Here is a 23,425-nt window from a genome sequence, read left to right as displayed (position 1 = left end):
TTTGATGTTTCTCCAACGTGTTCTGTCTTTCAGACCTAACTCAGAAATGGTCTCAGGTTTCTCCATGGGCCTGTGGTTCCAGCTATGGATGAGACTCCAATCGCAGCAGACTTTCTGGCTGAGTGCCTTTGCACAAAGTACTTATCTTTCTGGGCTTCACTCAAAATACTAAGGTTGAGAGGAAGGCTCTGGTAGTTAAGGCTTCCTGGCCCACACTTCTTACAATAGCTCACCTTCACCGAGCACTTCCTACTCGCAGGCATTGGTCTAAGTCTGCAGTATCCAAGGAGGCAGACACTTGTCACATGGAGCTATTTAAATTTTTTTAAATTTCAACTAAAGTAAAAACAATTAAAACTTCAGTTTCTCCATCTCATGAGTCGATTTCAAATGCTTAATAGCGCTACGTGGCCACCAAACTAGACAGCCCAGAAAACATTTCATCATCACTGAAAGTTCTATTAGATCTTGCTGTCTGAGTGCGTCTCATGTTTTTAATCTTGTTTAACCTTCATAACAACCCTATGAAGCAGGTATAATTATTTATCCACTTTAAAGATAAGGACCCTGAGGAACAGACTGGTTAAAAACTTACTCAGGGTCTCTCACCAGATTCGTATCCAGAATGAGGATTCAAGCGCAGATATTGGGCTCCAGGGCCTACCATGCAGAGCTGTCCCCTACCCCAAGCTCTCCTGCTCTCCCCTCTCGCCTCTGGGAGCTGCAGTGACTTATCCTATTCCCCAACGGCCATTGTCCCTGACTAATGCCACCCTGACAACTGACTCTGAGCGATGAGAGCACCTGGGCCTGGAGCCTCTTCTGGATCCTCATCCACACTCTATTTTCCTCCCACCTCCTTTTAGCCCCTGAATTCCCTTAGAGTATTAGTGTTAGTATCATGGGTTTTAATATCTCCGCTAACCCATCCCATTATCAGTTCAAGGTCAGCCTGAGTCCTGGAAGATTCCTAACCTGGGCAGCAGCCCTGTTGCTGCTCCCCGAGGGTCACCTTCATCCCCAAGGGAATGACATGCAGCCAGCTCAGCTCAGAGAGCTGGTTTCACCAATACCTCTGAAGGCGCAACAGCATCTCACTCTGCAAGGGAAGTGTGAAAGGTCAGATGCAGTTCATGCTCTCATGCCGCTAGAACCCAGAGAAAGCAGAAGTTGCCAGGGCAGAGGTGTCAACCATTCTGTGTGCAAACCACCGTAGGTGTTTGCAAGCTAGACCACTTGCGGTTATCCCCTCTCTCTCCTGCCCCAGCTGCTGCCCTGCAGGGCCTCCACACAACCACAGGACCTGCAACTGAATGAAGCTGGAGACAACTCAGGAGATCTGTTGGAAAGAGAACGATAGAGGAAAATGTATGAATGTTGCCATCTTTAGGTGAGTGGACAAGAGATTTTCTTCCTACTTTACTTCCTCACTACTTTTACCTCTTTCCTAAACAACTGAGTCACCAAAAAAAAAAAAAAATGCCTGGCAGTGTCAAATTAGTTTTCCACTTCCACTGAATCAGATAATCTAGGGCAAGAAAACTTAGAAAATTCTCTCTCTCCATCCCCGGCCTCAGCAATAAGCACATCAAATTCCATCAGACTGTGTAGAACTTCTCACTTAAAGATTTCCAGGAATAACTTTACCATAAGAAAATGCTTAGCCGGGCATGGTGGCTCATGCCTGTAATCTCAGCTACTTGGGAGGCTGAGGCAGGAAAATCACTTGAACCCGGGAGGCAGAGGTTGCAGTGAGCCAAGATTACACTGCAGCCTGGGCAACAGAGCGAGACTCCTTCTAAATAATAAGGAGAAAGAAAAGAAAAGAAAAGAAAAGAAAAGAAAAGAAAAGAAAAGAAAAGAAAAGAAAAGAAAAGAAAAGAAAAAGAAAGAAAGAGAAAGAAAGAAAGAAAGAAAGAAAGAAAGAAAGAAAAAGAGAGAGAGAGAAAGAGGAGAGAGAGAGAGAGGGAGGGAGGGAGGGAGGGAAAGAAAGAAGGGGAAAGAAAGAAAGAAAAAGAAAGAAAGAAAAGAAAGAAAGAAAAGAAAGAAAGAAAGAAAGAAAGAAAGAAAGAAAGAAAGAAAGAAAGAAAGAAAGAAAGAAAGAAGGAAAGAAAGAAAGAAAATGCTTCCTAGTATTTTGCCTGACTCCGTGTTTCACCGCAAACTCTCATGTTCTGTCCCCAGGGGAGATGGGAATGTGGGACCTCTTTCTTTGTTGAGGGAACATTGAATAATTTCCAGTTTGTATCTATTACAAATGATGCTGCTATGAGCACTCGTGTGCAAGTTTTTTGATGCCTGTATGTATACATTTCTGTTCAACATCTACCCAAGAGTGAAAATGCTGAACCATCAGGGATCCTTGTGTTTAGTTTTGGTAGATTCTGCCAAGCCATTTTCTAGTGACTGTACCATTTATATTCCCACTGGTGGTGTACAAGAGTTCTAGTTTCTTCACATCCTCACCAATACTCAGGAGAGGATTGCATGGGGCGGGTCACTGGGCTCCCCCAGACCCAGCTCAGTCTCAGCCGGTATCACTCCCTTATTCTTACGGAAGGTGTAGTGGTATCTTTACTGTGATTTAAATTTGCGTTCCCACAGTGATTTATGATATCAAGCTCCTTGTGCTATGTTGATTTGACACGTGGATATCTGCTTCTGTGAAGTACCTATCCAATTATTTTTGCCCATTTTTCTAGTATTTGTCTGTCTTTTTCTTATTGACTTGCAGAAATTCTTTTATTTCTTATGTGGGCCCTTTGTCAACCGCATGTATTTAAACTATCTCATCACACCACAACTCGTCTATTCCCTTTCTTAATGGTGTCTTTTAAGGAAGAATTCTTCTCAAAATAACACCTGACAGTCTTAAAAGCCTCAGATTCCGAAGCTCCATCTGTGTTCTACTCCATACTCATCGATGCTTGATTCCTTCTTGAACTGAGGATCCTGTGAACCGTCCTCAGGGCTCCACTTCTCCGTCGCATTGCAGCGTCCACAAACGTTTACCGCTGGAGACAGGAGCGCCTGGGAAGCTGGGAGGTCGCTTGGGAGTCAAGGGGTGGATGATCTTAGTTTTCCAGTGCTGCGCTGCCTCCCAGGCCGAATGATACTGAGGACAAACAAATTCGGGCAGTCTCTGGATCTTTCTAGTGGAGGTGTCCCGTAACCATGTTCCATCCTAGTTCCCTGGCATAGGCTTGTTGAAGCCACAGAAAATGTCAGGGATTTATTAGTGACTTACTGACTCCTTCATGTTTAGTGTTCAAGAAAATTTATTCATGTAATACTTCTTCAGCCAAAGAAGAAATACCAATTAGAGCTTTGTAAGTTTCTTTCCCACTTCCTATTTCAATTATCAAGCTATAGCACCACCCAGCTTAGGTCACTTACCCACCTTCGATCCTGAGGCCTGACTGCTCTCTGCCAGCTTCACCCAGCCTGTTTCTGACCTGTGTTCCCTCCTCTGTGCCAGGACAGGCCCCATGCTGCTCTGGACGGCTGTGCTGCTCTTTGGTAAGTCAACCAGCTTGGGCATCCCCTCCTAGAGCACTAAGGACCATAAGTCATCCCTGAGACACCTTTTCCAATTCCAGTGGGTTTGTGGCTGGAGCTCAAAACAGGTGCGTGCACCTGGGCATGCTTGGGAGAGATGGGCACTGGGGTAGGAGAAACTCCTCAGTGTTTCCTATCCCATTGTCCTGGGTCCTTGGCAGGGCAGCCCTTTGATACGTTAGAGATAAATTAGGGAGGCAGAAAATCACATTACAAGATCCCCTAACTTCCCAATGACATTTCTACCTTGTGATATCAGGTTAAAATACTAATAATAGTTGTCTCAAAAGGAAATTGAAGTTACAGAAGGGAAAGAGGCCGCTGGGGGCAACACGGCAGGAGTCAGGGAAATGAGGGATAACAGTCCCAGACGTTTTGCTCAGCAATGGGAGGTGGAATTTTACAGGGTGACATATTTTTATGGAGCCTCAGCATTTTCTTAGAACCACTTAACAATGATCAGACCTCTCACCTGGTTGAAAGGCCTGTGCCCTGAGTAACCAAAGCCCTTTTCAAATTGACCGTCTGTCTTCCGCATACATCTTCTCTCTGTTGGAGGCTGTTTCAGACCCATGGGGCTGGTTTGAAGAGTCAGCTTCATTATCTGATCCATGCCTCTCTCTTTTCTCTCCATTTCTCCTCATGCAGGTTACTTGTAACTGAGGGAGCTGGTCTAAGGGTGGAGGATTGCATGGGGAGGGTCACTGGGCTCCCCCAGACCCAGCTCAGTCTCAGCCAGTATCACCCCCCTTATACCTAAAAGAAATAATTTGTGCATATATTTTGTTTCACTTTACAGTTTCCAAGTGGACCTACTTTTTAATTCTTGGTCCCAATAGCTTGTTTGCTGTTTGTTTTCATTGAACTAGAAAAGCAAAACTGTTCCTAAATATAACCTCTTCCTGGACAGAGTTTGTGAGAATTTGACCCTGTGAGGAAAATGCCTGTTCCACTCAATGTTCCTTCTCCAGCGTAGCGTGTTACTCTGTGTGTTTTATGAATGGCCGTTTGGACAAATGGAAAGGTCTAACGCTCACACTGAGGCAGTGCCTGGATATACTCCAGGCACAAGACTCACAGGAGCAAATGGCACTACCTTGTAAAAGGAACAGCCCTTGGAGTTGTCTAGATACAGTCAGAGAGTGTTCCAGCTTGGAACCCAGGACAAGGATGACAGACAGCCAAGGAGGAGAGGAAGGGAGTCAGTGACAGGCTGACTGGTGCACAGTGTAATGGAGAACCCAGCACCAGCACATTTGGTCCCATGTGATGCTCAGGGACCCCAGAAAAACAGCCTAAATCACAGGCCCTGCGGCTGGGTGTGTAGAAACATGTATCATGTAGAGCTGCTATTTCCTCTCTCAAGAGCAGGGTGTGGTCATAATAAATTGGTGGCTATTACTATTATTGGCTGTCAGGACTCCAGCAGGAAAGGAACCCTGACATTGAGCATGCTGGGACCTGGCTGATTGTGAAATATGTACTTAAAGTTTGGGAAATTAAGCTTAATTTTCTTCTGAGCTGAACATTAGCCAACTTCCCTCCTACCACTGGAGCCTGCTCCCTGCGTACTCCCACAGCATCCATAGGAGGTGTCATGGGGTCCCACACAACGCTCCCAGCAATGTGACTGCTGCGGCTTGGCACAGCACCCTGTTCCACAGTGGTAGAGCTCAGTAGTGAGAGGGTTCTTCATGGTGAGCTGAAATCTGCCTCCCTGATCCCTCTAGTTTCCATTTCTGTCCTATAAAGTAACTCAGAATAAGTCACTCCCTTCTTTTAAGCTTAGCCCACCAAGTATTTTGTGTCTCTCCTCTGTTGTATCTTTCCCAGATAAATATCTCCCGATCCCTCAGAAACTCTAAGAGGAAATTATCCTGCTCCTAGAGTTGGCAGGGGCTGCTGCCTTCATTTTTTGGAACTCTATTATGGAACTTGGTTTGACAGTAGCTCTCGGCCACCTCATTATACTGTCACCTCATCTTTGGCCTATATGGCTGATGGAGGTCCCTGGGCCCTCATTGCAGAAACTGCTGTGAGCAGGTGTCACCCTCTGTGTATGTTCCCAGTTGGCTGCTGTTTTGATTGTTTGTAATCCCACCTCCAAGAAAACAAGTTTGTAATCCCACCTCCAAGATCTTGCAGTACCATGGGCAGCAGGTCATCGGGATTTGGGGGCATGAGCTCATTTTAAGTGCATCTATGCTTCCTGGGTGCCTTCTGTCTTGTTTTTGACTTCAGTGGCCTCAACCCTGCTTGTTTAGCACTTCGTAGCTGCAAAATTGTTTTCCAGTGAGGAGGGGGAGGGAAGGAAGACATTACTACAGAGTAAGGTCTCTGTCACTCTGAGGTCAGGCCTTCTTTCTGCCTTCAGTTAGTGTAGTAACCACTTTCCCAGGCAGTGGGTCAATATAACCTTCACAACTACACTGTAAGAAAAAAAAAAATGACTATTATCATTTCTATTATGTGATATGACAGAACGAGATATTGAAGGCTCTTGGAATTTAGACAACTTGTTCAAGGTCATACAGAAAGAGTCACATTCATGACTCAAGTCCAGGTCATCTGATTCCAAATCCTGCATGCTTTCCACTGCACCAAGCTCATAGATGGGGGTTAGGGGTGGAAATGGAGGGATGATGAGGAAGAGACTCATTGTTCTGCACACTCTTGAGAACTTATGACTGAGCTGACCCTGAGCTGAATAGAGAATGGAGCTGAAAGATTCCATCTGTGTCCAAAGTATTGTAGAAAACAAAGATGACACCATGTGACAGAGCCAAACATCTGCTCTTAGAGGGTTTTCACCCAGCCCTCCCAAGACCATTCTTGCATTTTCTTGGTGTTAAGCAAAATACCTAGGACATGTCAGCAATGAAGGACACAAATAAATGTATGAGGATTGGCTGGACTGACTGCACTCAGCCCTACATTCATTCATTTTTTCACACCTTGCCCCAAAGTCCGGAAGATTCTTTACTGCTTCATATCCAGCTGTGACCTTCAATTTCGAGTCTTCCATTACTTGGGTTATTCAAACCTACCTAACCATATCTGTCATCATTTTGTGAGTTGGCCTCTCTTCCCAGGTTACTTATTCTCACACCACTCATTTAAAAGGATGAATGCAGCACATCCAAGATGCAAGCATGATGTGGGATGCATCCAGTTTATTTGTAGTTCTCTTATTCATCTGTGCTGCCTGACAATGTCTCACATCCTTTAATGATTACTCTTTCAGGGGACTTGGCCTCCTCAGTCTGATAACTTCTGTACCCTTTTCACCAGAGTTCTGTGGACAGATGGGAACACAAGAATCAGGCCGTGCCCTTGCTATATGGGTTCTCTGGCACATTCGTGCAAGAGTCTAGTCCTGTGTTTTCTACTTTTTGCTTCCCACCTCATACAACCGGATGCAAAGGAAAGCATTCGTGCATTTATTCAGCACTTTGGGAGGCCGAGGCGGGTGGATCACAAGGTCAGGAGATCGAGACCATGGTGAAACCCCGTCTCTACTAAAAAATAGAAAAAAATTAGCCGGGCGCAGTGGCGGGCGCCTGTAGTCCCAGCTACGGGGGAGGCTGAGGTAGGAGAATGGCGTGAACCCGGGAGGCAGAGCTTGCAGTGAGCCGAGATTGCGCCACTGCACTCCAGCCTGGGCGACAGAGCGAGACTCCGTCTCAAAAATAAATAAATAAAATAAAATAAAATAAAATAAGATGCTTACTGAACACAGACTGTGTTCCAGGCACAGGTCCTAGGCATAGAAAATATAGCAACGAGTAAGATAGGCAGAGTCCCTGCTAATGTGGAGCTTACATTCTAGACAGACAGACAGGTGATAACATGTAAGCAATTTAATGAATAAGATAAATTCAAATAGTGATAAGTGCTTTGATGATAATACAATGGGGCAGTGTTTTAGTGACTGGGGAAAATTCTTCTGTTTGGAGTCTCAGGGAAGACGTGTTTGAGAAGGCAATATTTGAACTGAGATAGAGCAAAGAGTTCTAGGGAGTAGATCCACCATAAACATTGAATAGTCAAATGGCTGACTGGTTGGGTGGTTGAATAGTTGGATGGTTGGGTTGTTGGATGATGGGATGACTGGGTGGCTGGGTGGTTGGGTGGCTGTGTAGTTGGACGGTTGGATGGCTGATGGCTGGGTTGCTTGGTGGTTGAGTGGCTATGTGGCTGGATGTTTGGATGGTTGAGTGGATGGGTGGATGGGTGATTTGGTGGCTGGGTGGTTGAGTGGTTGAATAGTTGGATGGTTGGGTTGTTGGATGATGGGATGGCTGGGTGGCTGGATGGTTGGGTGGTTGGGTGGATGGGTGGATGGGTGGTTTGGTGGCTGGGTGGTTGGGTGGTTGAATAGTTGGATGGTTGGGTTGTTGGATGATGGGATGGCTGGGTGGCTGGGTGGTTGGGTGGCTGTGTAGTTGGATGGTTGGATGGCTGATGGCTGGGTTGCTTGGCGGTTGAGTGGCTATGTGGTTGGATGGTTGGGTGGATGGGTGGATGGGTGGTTTGGTGGCTGGGTGGTTGGTTGAATGGGTGTAAGTCCCAATTGCTGAAGTGACAGGCCTCCTTGTCAGAAAGCTCTTTTTGCTACTTAACCTAATTATGTTACTTTGTTATCTTGCAGTTCCCTGTGTTGGGAAAACTGGTAAGTTGTGTCCATGTCTCTTCTAATTCAAAGTATGTCTATGGGCCACAACTTACTGGATGGGAACAGGACAGTGCCATGGGATCCCCCAGAAACATCTGCACAGCAGCACCAGACGAGGCCCCTTCCTCAGGTGTCTTGGCCAGTTCCCAGGAAAAGGAGGAACCTGGAACTCTACCAGTCTAAGGCCGAGGGTAGTCCCAAGGTGACCCAAGCCTCAGCAGTGGGGCTCTAGGTCTCTATCCTATACCCTTAAAAGTGGTTATGGCCTCTGTCTTCTCTCCATGTGGTTCTGGAGCTCTTATATTCTCAACTCAACAAGACTGGGACTCTCTTCCTTCCTTTTATGTTCAGAGAAGCAGGTACCTTTGTCTGCTGATCAGCCTTCCTTGCTTCCTCAGATCCCCTTCCCTCCAGCCCATTCGGTGACACTGACCTCCATGGAGCTTTCTGTCAAACAGGAAAAAATTCTGATCTATGAAATCTTGACCTCCAAGGACATTCCCTGTGATTCCAGGGGGAGATAATTCAAACCAATACTTAGTGCTGCTAGGAAAAGCAGTAGTGGAAGCAAGGCTTGCCATTCAGTAATGCGGTAAGCATCATTTCTTCCAGGGTGAGGAGAGTGGGTCCTAAGGATCCAGAAGATCTAGACAAGAGCAGGATATGCTGAGGCTCCCTAACAGTTACTCTTCATTAGTCTCAAGCCATCAGGACGGCTCAGAAGGCTGTCTGGGAATGGGGGTGTCTGGCTTATCAAAGATATGATACAGCCTAGGGACAGATACAGACTGAGGACAGGCTCAGCCTGCCCTGCAGGCAATGATGCTGCTGCCCTGCAGGTGATAGTGGATCCCTGGGAGCTCTTCTCCTGCTCACATCAGGGCACAGAATACATTTTAGGAATAGAGACAGAGAGAACAGATCCTTTCCATGAGAGTGGTGGAAGATGAAATGCCCTGCTGAGGTAGAGATGGAGGCTGGGCCTGGAGAAGCCCAATGAGGAAGGCAGGAAGGAGAGAGCTCAGGCTGTGGCACCTCCAACACTCCCCACCAACTGCTTTCTGGTAGACACAGATGCTGCTATTAACAGCAGTGAAGGTTGCAGAAAGTGTCACATTAGGTAGCCAGAGGAGGAGAAGCCAATCTAGGCTGGAGGGAATTGAATCAGGAGGAATGAGGCAAGACAATGAACAGAATGAATGCAATTAAGCCAAGCTTGGCAAGGCAGAGAGGAAAGTGCAATATAAAGGAAGACAAGGAGGGTGGGTGGGAGGAAAGCCAGAGAGAAGACACAGGGAGAGGAGAGAAGGGGAGGGGAAGAGAAAGGAATAAAGAGAAAGAGGGAAGAGGAAGGAGAGAAGAAGGAAAGGAAGGAGAAGGAGTAAAGGAAGTCCAGGTCCTGCCCTTCTCTGGTCGGCATGAAAGACTGGAGACAGTGACACTGCACTGGTGCCATCCAAGGGCCTCCATCCCCAGAGGGAGGCCTTAGGCTGGGAGACAGAGAGAGAGAAGTGACCGATGGGACCTGCAACTCCAGGGCTGCCCTGTTTCTCTGTCTCGCAGCCTGGCTGTACCTCCAAGCCTGGCCAAACCCTGTGTTTGAAGGAGATGCCCTGACTCTGCAATGTCAGGGGTGGAAGAATACACCACTGTCTCAGGTGAAGTTCTACAGAGATGGAAAATTCCTTCATTTCTCTAAGGAAAACCAGATTTTGTCCATGGGAGCAGCAACAGTGCAGAGCCGTGGCCAGTACGGCTGCACTGGGCAGGTGATGTATATTCCACAGATATTCACACTAACTTCAGAGACTGCCATGGTTCAAGTCCAAGGTGAGTCACCAGCTTGGGAGTTTGTGGGGCAGGAGGTGCCACTCAAGGATCCCGTATCTACAGGCGAGTAGCTCTCTGGACAGGACCCCTGTCACTGGCTGCCCCTCATGCTGGGCCAATGAATGGGGCCCTGAGGTTTCCCAAGATGTTGTCTCAATACCCCCCTCTCCCCACTGTGGGGCACATATGGAGCCAGGGGAAGGAGTGGGGAGATTCCTTGAACGGGGGCACTGGAAAGAGCCAGGCTCACCCTTCCCCTCTGTGGACTAGAGGACCTCGAAGGGCCCCTCTGCCTCTGACTTCTAAGATTCCAGAAGGACCTGGCTGTGTGGGAGTCATTTCAGAGCTTGTAGATGAGGACAAGAGGACAGGTCCTGGGGATCAAACTGCCTCTCATCAGTGTGCCCAGGCTGCAGCCCGGGATGAGTAGAAGCTCAGGCCTCAGCCTTCTGGGGCTTCATCATCCGGGACTCCCCTCCTGAGCCCTGGGCCTGCATCTCCCCAGAGCTGTTCCCACCTCCTGTGCTGAGTGCCGCCCCCTCTCCTGAGCCCCGAGAGGGTAGCCTGATGACCCTGAGATGTCAGACAAAGCTGCATCCCCTGAGGTCAGCCTTGAGGCTCCTTTTCTCCTTCCACAAGGACAGCCACACCTTGCAGGACAGGGACCCTCACCCAGAACTCTGCATCCCAGGAGTCAAGGAGGGAGACTCTGGGCTTTACTGGTGTGAGGTGGCCACCGAGGGTGGCCAGGTCCAGAAGCAGAGCCCCCAGCTGGAGGTCAGAGTGCAGGGTAAGTGTGCGAGAGAGTGGAGACGCCCCCAGGGACCTGGGCATCAGGCAATGGGATCCCCTGGGGGGAAAGGAGTTGGGGAAAGGTCCCCAGGAGAGGAGGGAGCCAGGGTCCTGGGTGGTCAGACTGAGCCTCCCACCCCACGTGCATCCCAGCTCCTGTGTCCCGTCCTGTGCTCACTCTGCACCACGGACCCACTGACCCTGCTGTGGGGGACATGGTCCAGCTCCTCTGTGAGGCCCAGAGGGGCTCCCCTCCAGTCCTGTACTTGTTCTACCTTGATGAGAAGATTGTGGGGAACCACTCAGCTCCCTGTGGTGGAAACGCCTCCCTCCTCTTCCCAGTGAAGTCAGAGCAGGATGCTGGGAACTACTCCTGCGAGGCTGAGAACGGTGTCTCCAGAGAGAGGAGTGAGCCCAAGAAGCTCTCTCTGAAGGGTGCGTTTTGTCCTCCAACAAAGCTTTGAGCCCCAGCAAGCTGACGGGGGTCAGATCTCACCCTCTGTGTACCTCCCACCACGCCTGGCACAGTGCTGGACCCATGGCAGCCACTGCATGACCGAGCATGGACCTTAATTGGTCCATCTGTCCACTGAGCCTGGCAGAGAAATATTGAAGTCCATGGAGTGGGGACCATTATGGGGAGAGCAGTTACCTGGTCACTCATGGTGTCACCATCATCCTTGCTGCCATCCCCTGAGCCATCCTTCATGCCCATCTATGAGGCTCCCACAGGCTAGATGCTTCCTCTAATACCTCATTCTGCCTCTTCCATGCCAGGCTGAAATGCATTTCTGAATTTTATCCTCAGTGCTCATGGCCAGCTTCTTCTCCCCATTCCCAGGTTCTCAAGTCTTGTCCACTCCCACCAGCAGCAACTGGCTGGTTCCTTGGCTGCCTGCGAGCCTGCTTGGCATGATGGTCATTGCTGCTGCACTTCTGGTTTATTTGAGACCCTGGAGAAAAGCTGGTCAGTAACACTTCTTGGCTTTCTTAGCTGCTGAATCCCTGTGCGAGGCCCTGCCCAGCCTTTGGAAAGCCAGAATCTGACAGGGCCAGCCACTCTCTTCTCCTGGGTGTGGGGTGGGAGGGGGGACTTCTCTTCCTGTGTCACACAAAGGGGCACATGGAAGGACGGTTAATGCTTCCAAGACATATACACACATGCACTCGCTCACATGCTCACAGTCATCCAGAGATGCACACAAACACACAACTGCACACTCAGCATGAATAGAACATAAACCAAGGAACTATTACAAGCCAAACGTGATGTATGTCAGTATCCTTTACATTTGGAAGACAATCTGTGGCTAGGAATATGACAAAAAAAAAAAAAGAAAAGAAAAGAAAAGACCTCCTCCTTTCTCTCTCATTGAGCTCTGCTAAGCAGAGCTCTGATCTGCTTAGACTGGCACATAGTGGGTGCTCAGTAAATTCTCATTCTCATCTAAGCAGATCGCCCCAGCAGGTTCCCAGGCTGCCCTTTCTCCTCTGTGCATTCTCTAATGCTTCTAATCAAAGTCACTGAAAATAAAAAGGTAGGTTAAAATTCTGACGTAGAGGAAAACAATCAGATAAATGATATTTCAGGTTATCTATTTATTTTGCTATTCCAGACTTCCTTCTTCTTCCTGTCTCAGTCGTGATCATAAGAATGAATGATGGCTTTCAAAGCAATTAGTTTGGGTGGCCACACGTTTATTCCAACTCTAACCTTTGCTCGACTCAGGCCACATGTAAGGAATGGCTACCAGTGTCAAAGCTATCTGGTGTTGGTTCATTCCTAGGGCTTCAAATCTGCATACAGAGGTTCAACTCAACACCACTTCCTCCTCTGCAGGGGCAATGTTTTTACTTTCTGCTTGTCTGGGACAAAAGTGATTGCTCTCATAGACCTCCAAAGACAGATGTACTTATTTAAGTTTGCAGCTCCCTCTGTTGAGAAATTTGGGACGAGTTTTCCAGGAGCTAGGCCATCCTGCTAATTAAGGAAGACCACCCAGTCATACGTTCAAAGCATTCCTTCCTGCATCCACCAGGGTACCTGAAAGGGTCTCTCCCCAGCCCTAGTCCCAATACCCTGCCTCACCGGGCACCTAGTTAGGGCTTGGACCAGACTTCAACTTCCTCTCCCCTTTTGAATTTATAGTCTTTGTCCATACAACTTCCCATCCCCACCCTTCTCACTAGTCTTGAGTCTGGATTCACTACAGGCTAGACTTGCTTTAAGTATCCCTTCATAGTGGGGGAAAAGGAGAGGAGACCCAGAGCTACTGGGGAGACAGCTGAAGTAGGGAACCACACACCAAAGATCTGTGAGTTCTACTGTCATTGTGTCTAATGAAGTCTCCTCCAAATGGCCTAGCCTGGCCTCAGTAATACAGGTGTTTCTGTTTCTGTCCACTCACCTCTGAGTCAAAGCATTAAAGGCAGAGTAATGGCAGAGTAATGTAGCACAACTGCCTCCCTCCCCAGCCCCAAACAAGATGGTGAAACAGTGGCCACTATTGAAAGATCCTCAAGAAGAAGATGCCTTTCACAGAGAACAAAAGAGCATCCTCTTGATGTAGAGGTTATAGACCATCACCACCACACCCACTGCCAACCTTGGAGCAGGTAGGCTTCATTTTACTAAGGAGCCTGTCTCTCATGCAAACAGGACTGCTGGTGGTGATCTTAACATCTCAGAATCTCAGGCGCACAAAATATTCTCTAGAATATTGCTCAGAAAGTCACTTTCAGGACCAATTCCATAGCTACGCAGGAAAAACAGCCAGATCAATAGCCTTATTCTCCAAATCCAGCTCTGGGAGACTCACAACCATTTCCAAATATCATAGCTGTTCTTTAACAAAGAGAAATATGCCACCACCAAACACAGTCAACAGATGTAATGTCCAAAGTCAATTTTTAGAACATTTGATGAATGATGGTGTTACTGGAACAAGGATATGGTCATGCAAGGGGTCCACTTCAAAGTAGCACTCACCTGCATGTACAGGTTCTGCTGTGCTTGTTTAAAAGCATTCCTTTTACTACCTGTTGTCACACATCACATAAAATAAAGTTCTATCAAACTCATGGAACTCTTCATTGAATGGAGACTCGGAAACTGAGGCTCATTTCTTAGCCCTGACAAATAAGCACTGGAGAATGCTTAATTGCTGGGGATCTGTCTAAGTCTCCATAAATCCCCTCTTGATTTTACAGGAGAAGCCATTTCCACATATCCTACCTGCTGATTCTGATGCTTTCTAGCTGTTAGTGTAATGAGTATTTCTTGGGCACCAGGCATGACCCAAGTGTTCTAAAATCTACATGTGACCCAATTCCTATCCCAAGAGTTACCTTTAAAGATCTGGAAGCACCTGCTGTTCCAGAGGCAGTGTGCTAGTGGAGAAAAGGCATACAAACCTGGATGAAGATTCTGTCTCCACCACTTACTGTGACCTTATATAAGTCACCTCTCCCAGCAGCAGTCACCTCATCTATGAAATGGAGATAAAAATATCAACCTTTGCAAGATGGTTGTGAAAAATATTAGATACCAAAGAATTAGGAAGAGAGGTGTTTTTGAAATCCAACTATGTGTTGGTCACTGGTCAGGTGCTTTACTAGAAAGATTATATTTTATTTGGATTGCCTGCCCCCATGTCTGGCATATAGTGTATGGTCAAAGTTATTAGCTTTTCTTCCTTCTGAAAAGCACCTTGACTTGTAAGCCTAGGCCGTCTCCTAGGAGGAGAGCAAAAATGTGATCCATTCTTGCTCACCTTACTTTCTCCTAGTTTATGATTCCCATGGAGCCATCTAGGGTATTTTTTCAAAGGAAACATCCCATAAAAATCAACCGTGTCCAGACCTGTGAATTAGCCCTCCTAATCAAACTGGCCTCAAACCTCCAGTGGCCTCCCTGTCATTCTTGTTTACAGCTTTCCTGTCCCCTGTCCCACCTGCCATCTAAGGGACACCCAGTGAATCATGCCTTTGTATCTCCTAGGGCCCCTTCCATCCCAGATACCTCCCCCAGCTCCAGGTGGAGAGCAGTGCCCACTATATGCCAATGGTAAGGACTTCCAGCAGGACGGTGGTCTGCCCATGTGGGCCAAGAAGAACTTCTTAAGGGAAGTAAGAAGGGAGCTTTCCTGAGCCCTGTGTCTCAGGAATTGGAGGCATCTGGGGAAGGAAAACAAACAGCTTCTAGAAAGGGCGTGAGGAGAGAGTGCTATGGAGTTGGTGGTGGGAGAGGGAGGTGGGAAGGGAGCCAGGGCTGCAGGAGACGGGGCAGGGAAGGTTTGGACCAAGGGTTGGCAAACCTATGGCCCATGGGCCAAACCCAGCACACTGCCTGTTTTTGTAGATAAAGTTTTACTGTAACACAGACATGCTCATTTGTTTATTTTGTTTGAGGGCTTTCATATTACAGAGTTGAATAGTTGTGACAGAGATTATACAGGTCACAAAGCCAAAAATATGTACTACCTTTTTTACAGAAAAAGTTTGTCAACCTCTGGGTTAAACAGTGTCAGGGCTAGGGAAGCTGCAAAAAAAAAAAAAAAAAAAAAAAGTGCTAAAGGGTCCTGACTCCTCTTGCCATGATAGCTATCCCCACATTAGTGACCAACCCCCATTGCCACTTATCACCATAACAGAGCCCCTAATGAGCTTCTCTCCATGTCTTCAGGACACTTATGGCATGAAGTGGTAGATCAGGTGGATCCTATTTAAGCCTCATTCCTTCTTTCAGTGCATCACCAGAAAGAGAAAGATGAAGGTGTTGTCTACTCTGTGGTGCATAGAACCTCAAAGAGGAGTGAAGGTGAGTGATCTCAGACCAAACTTGGTACTTTTACGAACAGAAGTTTTGGACCTACAATGAAAGTATCACTACCACTGTCATTACCACTTTTATCATTACTGTGACCACCACCACTATCACCAAGACCATCATATTTATCTCCATTATTGTCATCACCATCTCCTCTTTCACTACCACCTTCACCTTCACACCATCATCAATGCTACCATGACCACCACCACCTATCTCCTCCACTACCATGCTCACCACAGACACCACCATGACCACTACATTCACCATTCTCAACACCATCTCCTCCACCACTGTTACCATGATAACTGCAGGGAGTTTTTTGCCCTTTCCTGAGCAATGTGAAGGACAAAGAAAAGAGAGAAAAAATGATGTAATCTTCCTTTGCTCCAGAGTCTAAATCTAAGCAGGACAGCCCTCACTATAAGATGGAGTCAAGAAGACCATGAGCTCCAGCCACAGCTGTCAGAGTCAGGTGGCAGAGGTGGGGGAAAGGCTGGTCCTTTAACAGAGAAATAGGCCATGTGGCATCATGGGAAGAGTTTGGGTTTCTGAGTCTCAGAACTGAGTTTGAAACCTGACTCTATGTACTTACTTACTGTGGACTTGGCAAGTCAGGTGTCCTCTCTGAGCCTAATCTATAAAGGGGAGACAATGCCTGCTTTGCATAAGTTGTTAGGAATGGAACCTAGGTTCTAGAAACAAACCTTAAAAATTGTCTACACGTAATAGATGTTCAAAACAGGGAGTTTTGTTGTTGCTGTCGTTTTAATGTCTTACCTGCTCTGCTAGTTCAATTCCTAGTCTGCAAAAATGGGTTTGAATTGGCGTAGGGTTTCTGCTCCTTCCCATAAATGGCAGTAGGGGAAATGAACAATCAAAGAGTCTCTTAACTGAAGGGCAGTTCCCCCAGGACCTGAGGTCACACAGCTGGTGTGTAGTCCAACTGGAACTAGAACCCAGGTCTCCCCATTCCAGATTGAGGAGGAGTGAAAGGAATTTCCCCCGCTGGCTTCCCTGGCTCTCTAGAGGAAGACAACCAGCCAGGAGGGGTGGGAAGGAGATGTACTTGCTGTGAAGCACAGAGACCTGACCTGAACTCACTCTTTCCCCACAGCCAGGCCTGCTGAGTTCTCCGCGGAGAGAAAGGTGAGCTGGGATCCCTGCTCCTTTCTCACCCTCTGTCTTACATCTGTTTCCTCATCCTAAGTCAACTCTTCCACAGGACAGTTCTATCATCTATGCAGAGGTGAGATGCCTGCAGCCCAGTGAGGTTTCATCCAAGGAGGTGAATATAAGAAACACCCTCCAAGAATCCCTTGGTGACTATGAGGAAGTTCTCTGCTAGTGACGGTGTTCTCCTATCAACACACACCCACCCCCAGTCTCCAGTGCTCCTCAGGGGGACAGTGGGCTCCTCGACTCTTTCTGGGGCTCCTTCAATTCCCAAACCCAGCATCACAGAGCCCCTGAGCCCTTGTCCTGGTCAGGAGCACCTGAACCCTGGGTTCTCCTCTTAGCAGAAGACCAACCAATGGAATGGGAGGGGAGATACCCCCACCAACACACACACTTAGGGTCAGTCAGTGACACTGGACACAGAAGCCACAGAAATTTTATTTCCATACAAGCATGTTACTTCCCCCCGATATATATATATCTCTCGTCCTTCAGGAAGTATCCAGAAGGAGGACTTGTTATCATAGGAGATGACAGTTCCATGTGTGTTGTTGTCCCCGAAGACCTTCCAGTGGGACAAGATGATGTGGTGGAAGACAGTAATATTGATGATCCGGACCCTATGTAGACCTAGGTTAATGTGTGTGTTTATTTATGTCTTAGTTTTTAACAAAAAAAGTTTAAAAAATTTTTTTTTTAATTTCAAATAGGAAAAATATATATATATATATATAAAATAGTTATATGCCACATAACAGCATTTCAGTCAGTGATAGACTGCATACACAACAGCGGTCCCAGAAGATTATAATGGAGTTGAAAACTTCCTACTGCCTAGTGATATCATAGCTGCCTTAACATCATAATACAATGCATTTCTCACACGTTTGTGGTGATGCTGGTACAAATAAGCTACAGCGCTGCTAGTTATATAGAAATATAGCACATACAATTATGTACAGTACACTATACTTGATAATGATAACAAACAACTATGTTACTGGTTTATGTATTTACTATTTGCAATGGTGCCATCGAAGGTCACTGCAACCTTTGCCTCCTGGGTTCAAGTGATTCTCCTGCCACAGCCGCCCGAGTAGCTGGGATTATAGGCATGCACCACCACATCCTCCTAATTTTTGTATTTTTGGTAGATACAGGGTTTCACTATGTTGGCCAGGCTGGTCTTGAACCCCTGACCTCAAGTGATCCACCCACCTCAGCCTCCCAAAGTACTAGGATTACAGCCATGAGCCACTGCGCCCGACCTGAAGAAAATACTTTCATGAATTTAGTGTGGTCTAAGCATACAGTGTTGATAAAGCCTGCAGTAGTGTATAGTAATGTTCTAGGCCTTCACGTTCACTCACCACTCACTCACTGACTCACCCAGAGCAACCCCAGCCCTGCAAGCTCCATTCACAGTAAATGTCCTATACAGGTATATATTTTTTTCATCTTTAATATTGTATTTTTACTGTACCTTTTCTGCGTTTAGATATGTTAACTACGAAAATACCATTGTATCATAGCTGCCTACTATATTCAGGTTTGTAGCCTAGGAGCAATAGGCTATACCAAAAAAAGAAAATGAAAAACAACAACAAAAAAAGAATAGGCTATACCATATAACCTAGGTGTGTAATAGGCTATACCATCTGGCTTCGTGTAAGTACACACTATGATGTTTGTACAGTGATGAAATTTCCTGACAACGCATTTCTCAGAATGCATCACTGTCATTAAGTGACTCATGTGCGACTTGGTACGTGTGTGTGCACGTGTGCTTCTATGATGGTCCTCAGTCCCTTTGAATATGCTTACCTTGACCCTGAAAAGAAAGAGCATCTGCTGCCCTTTCAGAGCACTTGGCAAGTCAGAAATGCTTCTAGATGTATTTGCATGCACTTATTTTAAAAAGAAAAAAAAAAGCCAAATACACTTTCTCACATTGTAATTTTGCCTTACTGTCTGTTATTTCTCGTTGCTGGCCCCTTTCTCAGTCCAAATGCCAACTGGTGGAGAGGGAAAAGAAATGAATGAAAGGGGCACTGTTGTCGAGTGGTTATGCCAGCAGGAAATATCACCAGATTTACCCTAAAACATTGTTCTCTCAGAGGAATAGGAAAACATTTCGAATCTCTCTCTATTTTGTTCTTAAAGGTCAGTTCTTGGGATATTGACGACTACGGTCTGAGAGATGCTGTGGGGAGATTTTCAGGATTGCGTGGTCTTTGAGGCGGGTGTTTTTTTAAGACAACATTGACCACTGTTCCGTGTCCACATGATCATTGTAAGGTTGCAAGGCCACATGCTAGTTGGTTACATAAGACACAATTCCAGTGATTGAAGGTGGTTATACTATATGGTGGTGTGTTCAAGATGGCACTGGCATCCTTGAGCGGGGCCTGGCTGTGCAGCACCATTTGATTTTTTTAAACACCCTAGAGGTCTGGTGGTTGTTGCTGTTGTCCTTTCCTGTGAAAGTCACAAGAGAAGTTACAGTCCAGGTGAACCTGGAATTTACAGAGTTGGTTTTATTTCTGTTTTATATTTTGCTTTGTTTTTTAAATGTACCTATAGCTGTTGATACTATTGCCTGCATGCTATTTCTAGTGAGCGCTAAATACAGTGTGGTCCAGCGACAATAACAGCCCGTGGTACTGCCAGGACTGCCCATGGGCTTATCAGTGAAAGCCCCATGAGGGTGGAAGAAACCTGTCATTTCCTTCTTACATGTGTTTGAAATACTAAACGAATAATTTGTTCTTCTTAGGAAAAAATGATACGACAGTAAAAATTTTTTTAATTAAGGGTTTTATATAATGGATACACCCCACCTCTCAAACTAAAAAAAGAAAAGGAAGAGCATCACTGCACACCCCAGAGGGCTAAGCCCAGGGCAGCTCTGAATGCATTTCCAGCTTCCAAGCTGCTGCTGAGCCCATGAGTGACCGCAGGGCTGAGGAGCCTCTCAGAGGTTCAGCAAGACCAAGGTCAGCCAGAAAAGCGCCTGGCCCAGACAATGTCATAGAATCCTGACACCAGAGCCAGAGCCTCACAGGCACTGAGAGTTCTGCCTTTCCACACAGCCCCATTCCTGTTCAAATTCCTTCCAGTTTACCAAAGACAGAACTGAGGCTTGCCCAAAGCCCTGGTGTGTGGCGTACATCAGAAAACTCAGTTACCCCTTACTTGTTTAAAAAGGTATATGGTTGTAGCATCTAGTTTTTTGTTAATAGAGGTCTGTCAATTGGTTTCATATTGTTCATCAATATCAACGATTTGCAATACCTGATAGCTTGATTTGGTTTGTTCAAGGAGTCCTTACTCCTTGATGACTGAGGGTGGTCAATAAAGGATTGGTTGTACTTGTTCCTATGAGGCCCTCGCTCCAGCTTCATAGGCCCCTGCTCTGGAAGCAGAGAAAGTAAGATTCAGCTTACAGATGCTGGACTGCATCAGACCCCACCCAGCTGGCTGATGAAGGAGATGTTGGTGTGATCAGGGATCTCCTGGCACCGTGGAAGCTGCAGGCATCTAGCATCTCCCCTGGCCCAGCTGTGTTGACATCACCTTGGAGCTTGTTAGAAATGCAGACGCCCAAACTCAACTCCGACCTGCTGAATCAGAACCTGCATCTCAATAACATCTCCAGGCAATGTATATAGCCATTAAAGTTTAAAGTTTAAAAAGCACTGGTCTACCTACAAGATATAAACTTCATCAGAGTACATTCAACCCCTCCCCATCCTCATCTTTCTCTTCCTCATCCTCCTCTTCCTCTCTCTCACAGATGTCCAGTCCATGTCCAGAATACCCCAGGGCCCCTCCCATTTGTCAATAATCAGAGACCCCCCTGGGAGGACTGAGAAGCACAAGCCAGGTCGTCTAGAAGCTCAAGGTTCTCACTGGTCAGTCAGGGTGTACCAGCAGAAGCCAAGGCCTTGCCACTTCCTCTATAAAATAATGCCCCCTTATAAAAAGTAAAAACATAGACAAGACAGCTCATGAAGGAAAACTGATGATGGAGACTTGGGAGGAACCAGCCCTTCCAGATGTCCCCATAGTCCACCTCCTTCTTGAGTTTTCCTATCTCTCCACCTTCCCTGCCCCACACCAGTAATACTCAATGTGTGGTCCACAGCCTCGTTCCAGTCTGTGAATTGATTTTTACTAGTCCATGACAAGTTAAGCAGAAAAATTGAAGCAAGAATTGAGAAGCTTTTAGAGCAACCTGACAAAGTAATTTTATGTTTGTTTAATACGATCATAAAAATCAGGACTTGTATTTTGTATGTCTTCTTAATTTCATTTTTCTAGTAGTTTTATTCTATTGTCTCTACAAAAGTATAGGCCTGCAATGAATTGGAAATAAAAAAGAAAAACAGGTCTTTCAAGACAGATAGGTGAGAAGTCCTATCCTACACACAGACACAGACACACACACACACACACACTATTGGCCTGGCCTCTCAAGCACTTTGCTCTCTGCCTAGAATACCTCTTCTCTCCACCCAGCTCTATTTGCATGGCTGAAAACATCCTTTTCCCTTTGTTTAGAAAAGAATGAGCCAGGATTTTTCCAAATGAACAATTACTAAGAAAATTGAAGAAAAATAAAATCTCAAAAAATAACATAAAGTAGAGATTTCAAAGGAGGCCCTGCCCTTCAGCCCAGATTCACTGGTTTCCCCTGATGTCAGCCCATGGAGTCCCAAAGCCCCATTTCCAGTCCTCAGTTGTCACAGCAGGAACCTGCTTCTGCTCTGCAGGACACTGGTGGGCTGGGCCATCTCCAAGAAAGAATGGGGACTTCCACCGTTCTCTAGAGACAGACCCTGCAGACACTGAGGAGGGATGCCCTGGGGAGACCAGAGAGCTGCTTCCCTACTTCCCCTTTTCCATGGCCCTCCTGGCCTGCCACAGCTCCACTGGCCATGCTAGCCACAGGACTCCCCGCCAGTAGCCTCCTCACAGTCTCAAGGGTCTGCCCTGTGAAACATTGCTTCTCGCTTCAAGTCAAAGCTAAATGCAAACACTTATTCAGCCAGAGTGACTTGTCTGTGCCTCCTCTTAGGGACCTGGGTACTGTGGGGTCACATTACCTACAGGGTAAAAAGAGAGAGAAGAACTCTTGCTGGGTTGAGGGTGGAGAAGCAACCTGGAGCCACTCCTTAAGTGAGAGAGCAGGAAAAAACCTCCATCTGGGAGCCTTGTGGCTGCCCTCTGGTGGCGCTCTCAGGTATTTGAGGTCTTGCGCTGGCTTATACTGATCTGACCCACTCACTGGACCGCTTCAGTGTAAGATGTGATTAGACACCGGTGCTTGTTTTGTATGTGAATACACAATCTAGATACAAGCAATAACAATGAAATGTTGCCCTTCTCTAAACCTGGAAGATTGAACGCATTGGGATTTCTTTCAGTTCCAGATTTGTTCTCTTAGATTTGGCTAAGAAGTAAGGCTTTATTTAAATAAGCATCCACCAAATAGCTCTGTGTCCTTCATCTTCATATCGACTGTGATAACAGTGACTACTGACAGGGTGTAAAGATGAGAAAGACCCAGGCTTTTCCCTCCAGCACTGGGATCTTTTGTGTCCTGCCACCTGTTCACATCTCCCTCTACACTGCTGAAGAGGCTACAGTTGGCAGGACCTGCAGCCGACAGCACGTCTGCTCCTTCAGCATTCATCACTTGCTGTGCCTTTGCTCAGAGGGGCCCTTCTCTCAGGTTCTTTGGAAGAAGAACCCATGTTGAACTTGTTCTGGAATTCTTTCCCACATGGGGGCACAGATTCTTATTGTGACTGATCCTCTCAGGAGTATTATGATTACTGGGACCATCAGCTTGAGTTCTTGACCCCATGAGGCTTACACATGCTCGATGCTCTTTAGTGTTCGTTGGATGCATTAGTGTGCACAAGATGGGAACCAGGTGTTCGATGAGTGAGTGAATGCCTGCATGAGCTTCCAGTTTCCCCCTCTCTACCTCAAGAGAGCGCAGTGTGGTTTTGTTTCTGTTTTATGCAGGCTTCCTTCAAATCTCTGGGAAGGTGTATCTTTGCCTCAAAATCAGACAGACCTAAGCCAAAGATCCCTTCCATCCAGACTCCTGCAAGCTGTTCCATCCCACTCACTTTCTCCTCTCTCCTCTCTCCTCAGTTTCTCCTTCTCCAGCTGTGTGCACCATGCCTCTAGTTCATCGAAGACTCCACTCCCTCTACTTCTCCCCAGCAGGGCCAGGATCAGGGTGAGACAAGAGAGGCACCTCAGGCACAAAAGTTAAGGAGGCACTTAGGCTCAAAGCGGTGCCAGCGCCATCTCATGAGAAGTAAGGCCATTTTGCATCCATTTCCCATCTCCAGAGGCTCAGCCACAGTGGGCGTTTCTAAGGAGTGACAGAGACAGGCTCCTTCCAGGGTCTTCTCCCTCTAGACCAGACTTCCTGCCATGTCGTGGCACTGCTGCCTAAGCTGGCTAGCTAGGGAGGGGTGCACACAGGCTCCACTGCCCCAGGCAGCCTCTTGGTCTGTGGCTCCTCGTAGCATGGTGCCTGC

At 46.8% G+C, this 23,425-nt stretch overlaps 1 protein-coding gene across 4 annotated transcripts; it reads left to right on the top strand.

The window, feature by feature from the left end:
- Nucleotides 1-1,116: 1,116 nt before the first annotated feature.
- On the top strand, nucleotides 1,117-18,519 carry LOC103223750 (Fc receptor-like protein 6). 4 transcript variants are annotated; one of them, XM_073008235.1, is made up of 12 exons: nucleotides 1,117-1,390; nucleotides 3,479-3,519; nucleotides 8,210-8,230; nucleotides 9,797-10,063; nucleotides 10,569-10,853; nucleotides 11,009-11,290; nucleotides 11,697-11,822; nucleotides 14,856-14,921; nucleotides 15,603-15,674; nucleotides 16,801-16,832; nucleotides 16,909-16,971; nucleotides 17,358-18,519. In XM_073008235.1, exons 1-12 carry the CDS (start codon nucleotides 1,314-1,316, stop codon nucleotides 17,394-17,396), a joined length of 1,371 nt encoding a protein of 456 aa, XP_072864336.1. In that variant the 5' UTR covers nucleotides 1,117-1,313; the 3' UTR covers nucleotides 17,397-18,519. The 4 variants fall into 4 exon arrangements, with proteins under 4 accessions (XP_072864336.1, XP_072864337.1, XP_007974758.2 ...); XM_073008236.1 differs by having other exon boundaries at nucleotides 3,484-3,519; nucleotides 16,909-18,519; XM_007976567.3 differs by having other exon boundaries at nucleotides 11,198-11,290; nucleotides 16,909-18,519.
- Nucleotides 18,520-23,425: the final 4,906 nt, after the last annotated feature.

Source organism: Chlorocebus sabaeus, chromosome 20 (genome assembly GCF_047675955.1).
Source record: "Chlorocebus sabaeus isolate Y175 chromosome 20, mChlSab1.0.hap1, whole genome shotgun sequence".
NCBI classification, from domain to species: Eukaryota; Metazoa; Chordata; class Mammalia; order Primates; family Cercopithecidae; genus Chlorocebus; species Chlorocebus sabaeus.
The sequence above is the reverse complement of the archived record's forward strand: the minus strand, read 5'-3'. Positions and strand labels throughout refer to the sequence as shown.

Excerpts from the sequence above, each read along its gene's own strand:
- LOC103223750 (XM_007976561.3), top strand. The coding sequence starts at position 1,314 with ATGAAGCTGGAGACAACTCAGGAGATCTGTTGGAAAGAGAACGATAGA. Across the intron at positions 1,391-3,478 it reads ATGAATGTTGCCATCTTTAG|GACAGGCCCCATGCTGCTCT; the intron begins GTGAGTGGACAA and ends CCTCTGTGCCAG. Across the intron at positions 11,291-11,696 it reads CAAGAAGCTCTCTCTGAAGG|GTTCTCAAGTCTTGTCCACT; the intron begins GTGCGTTTTGTC and ends CCCCATTCCCAG.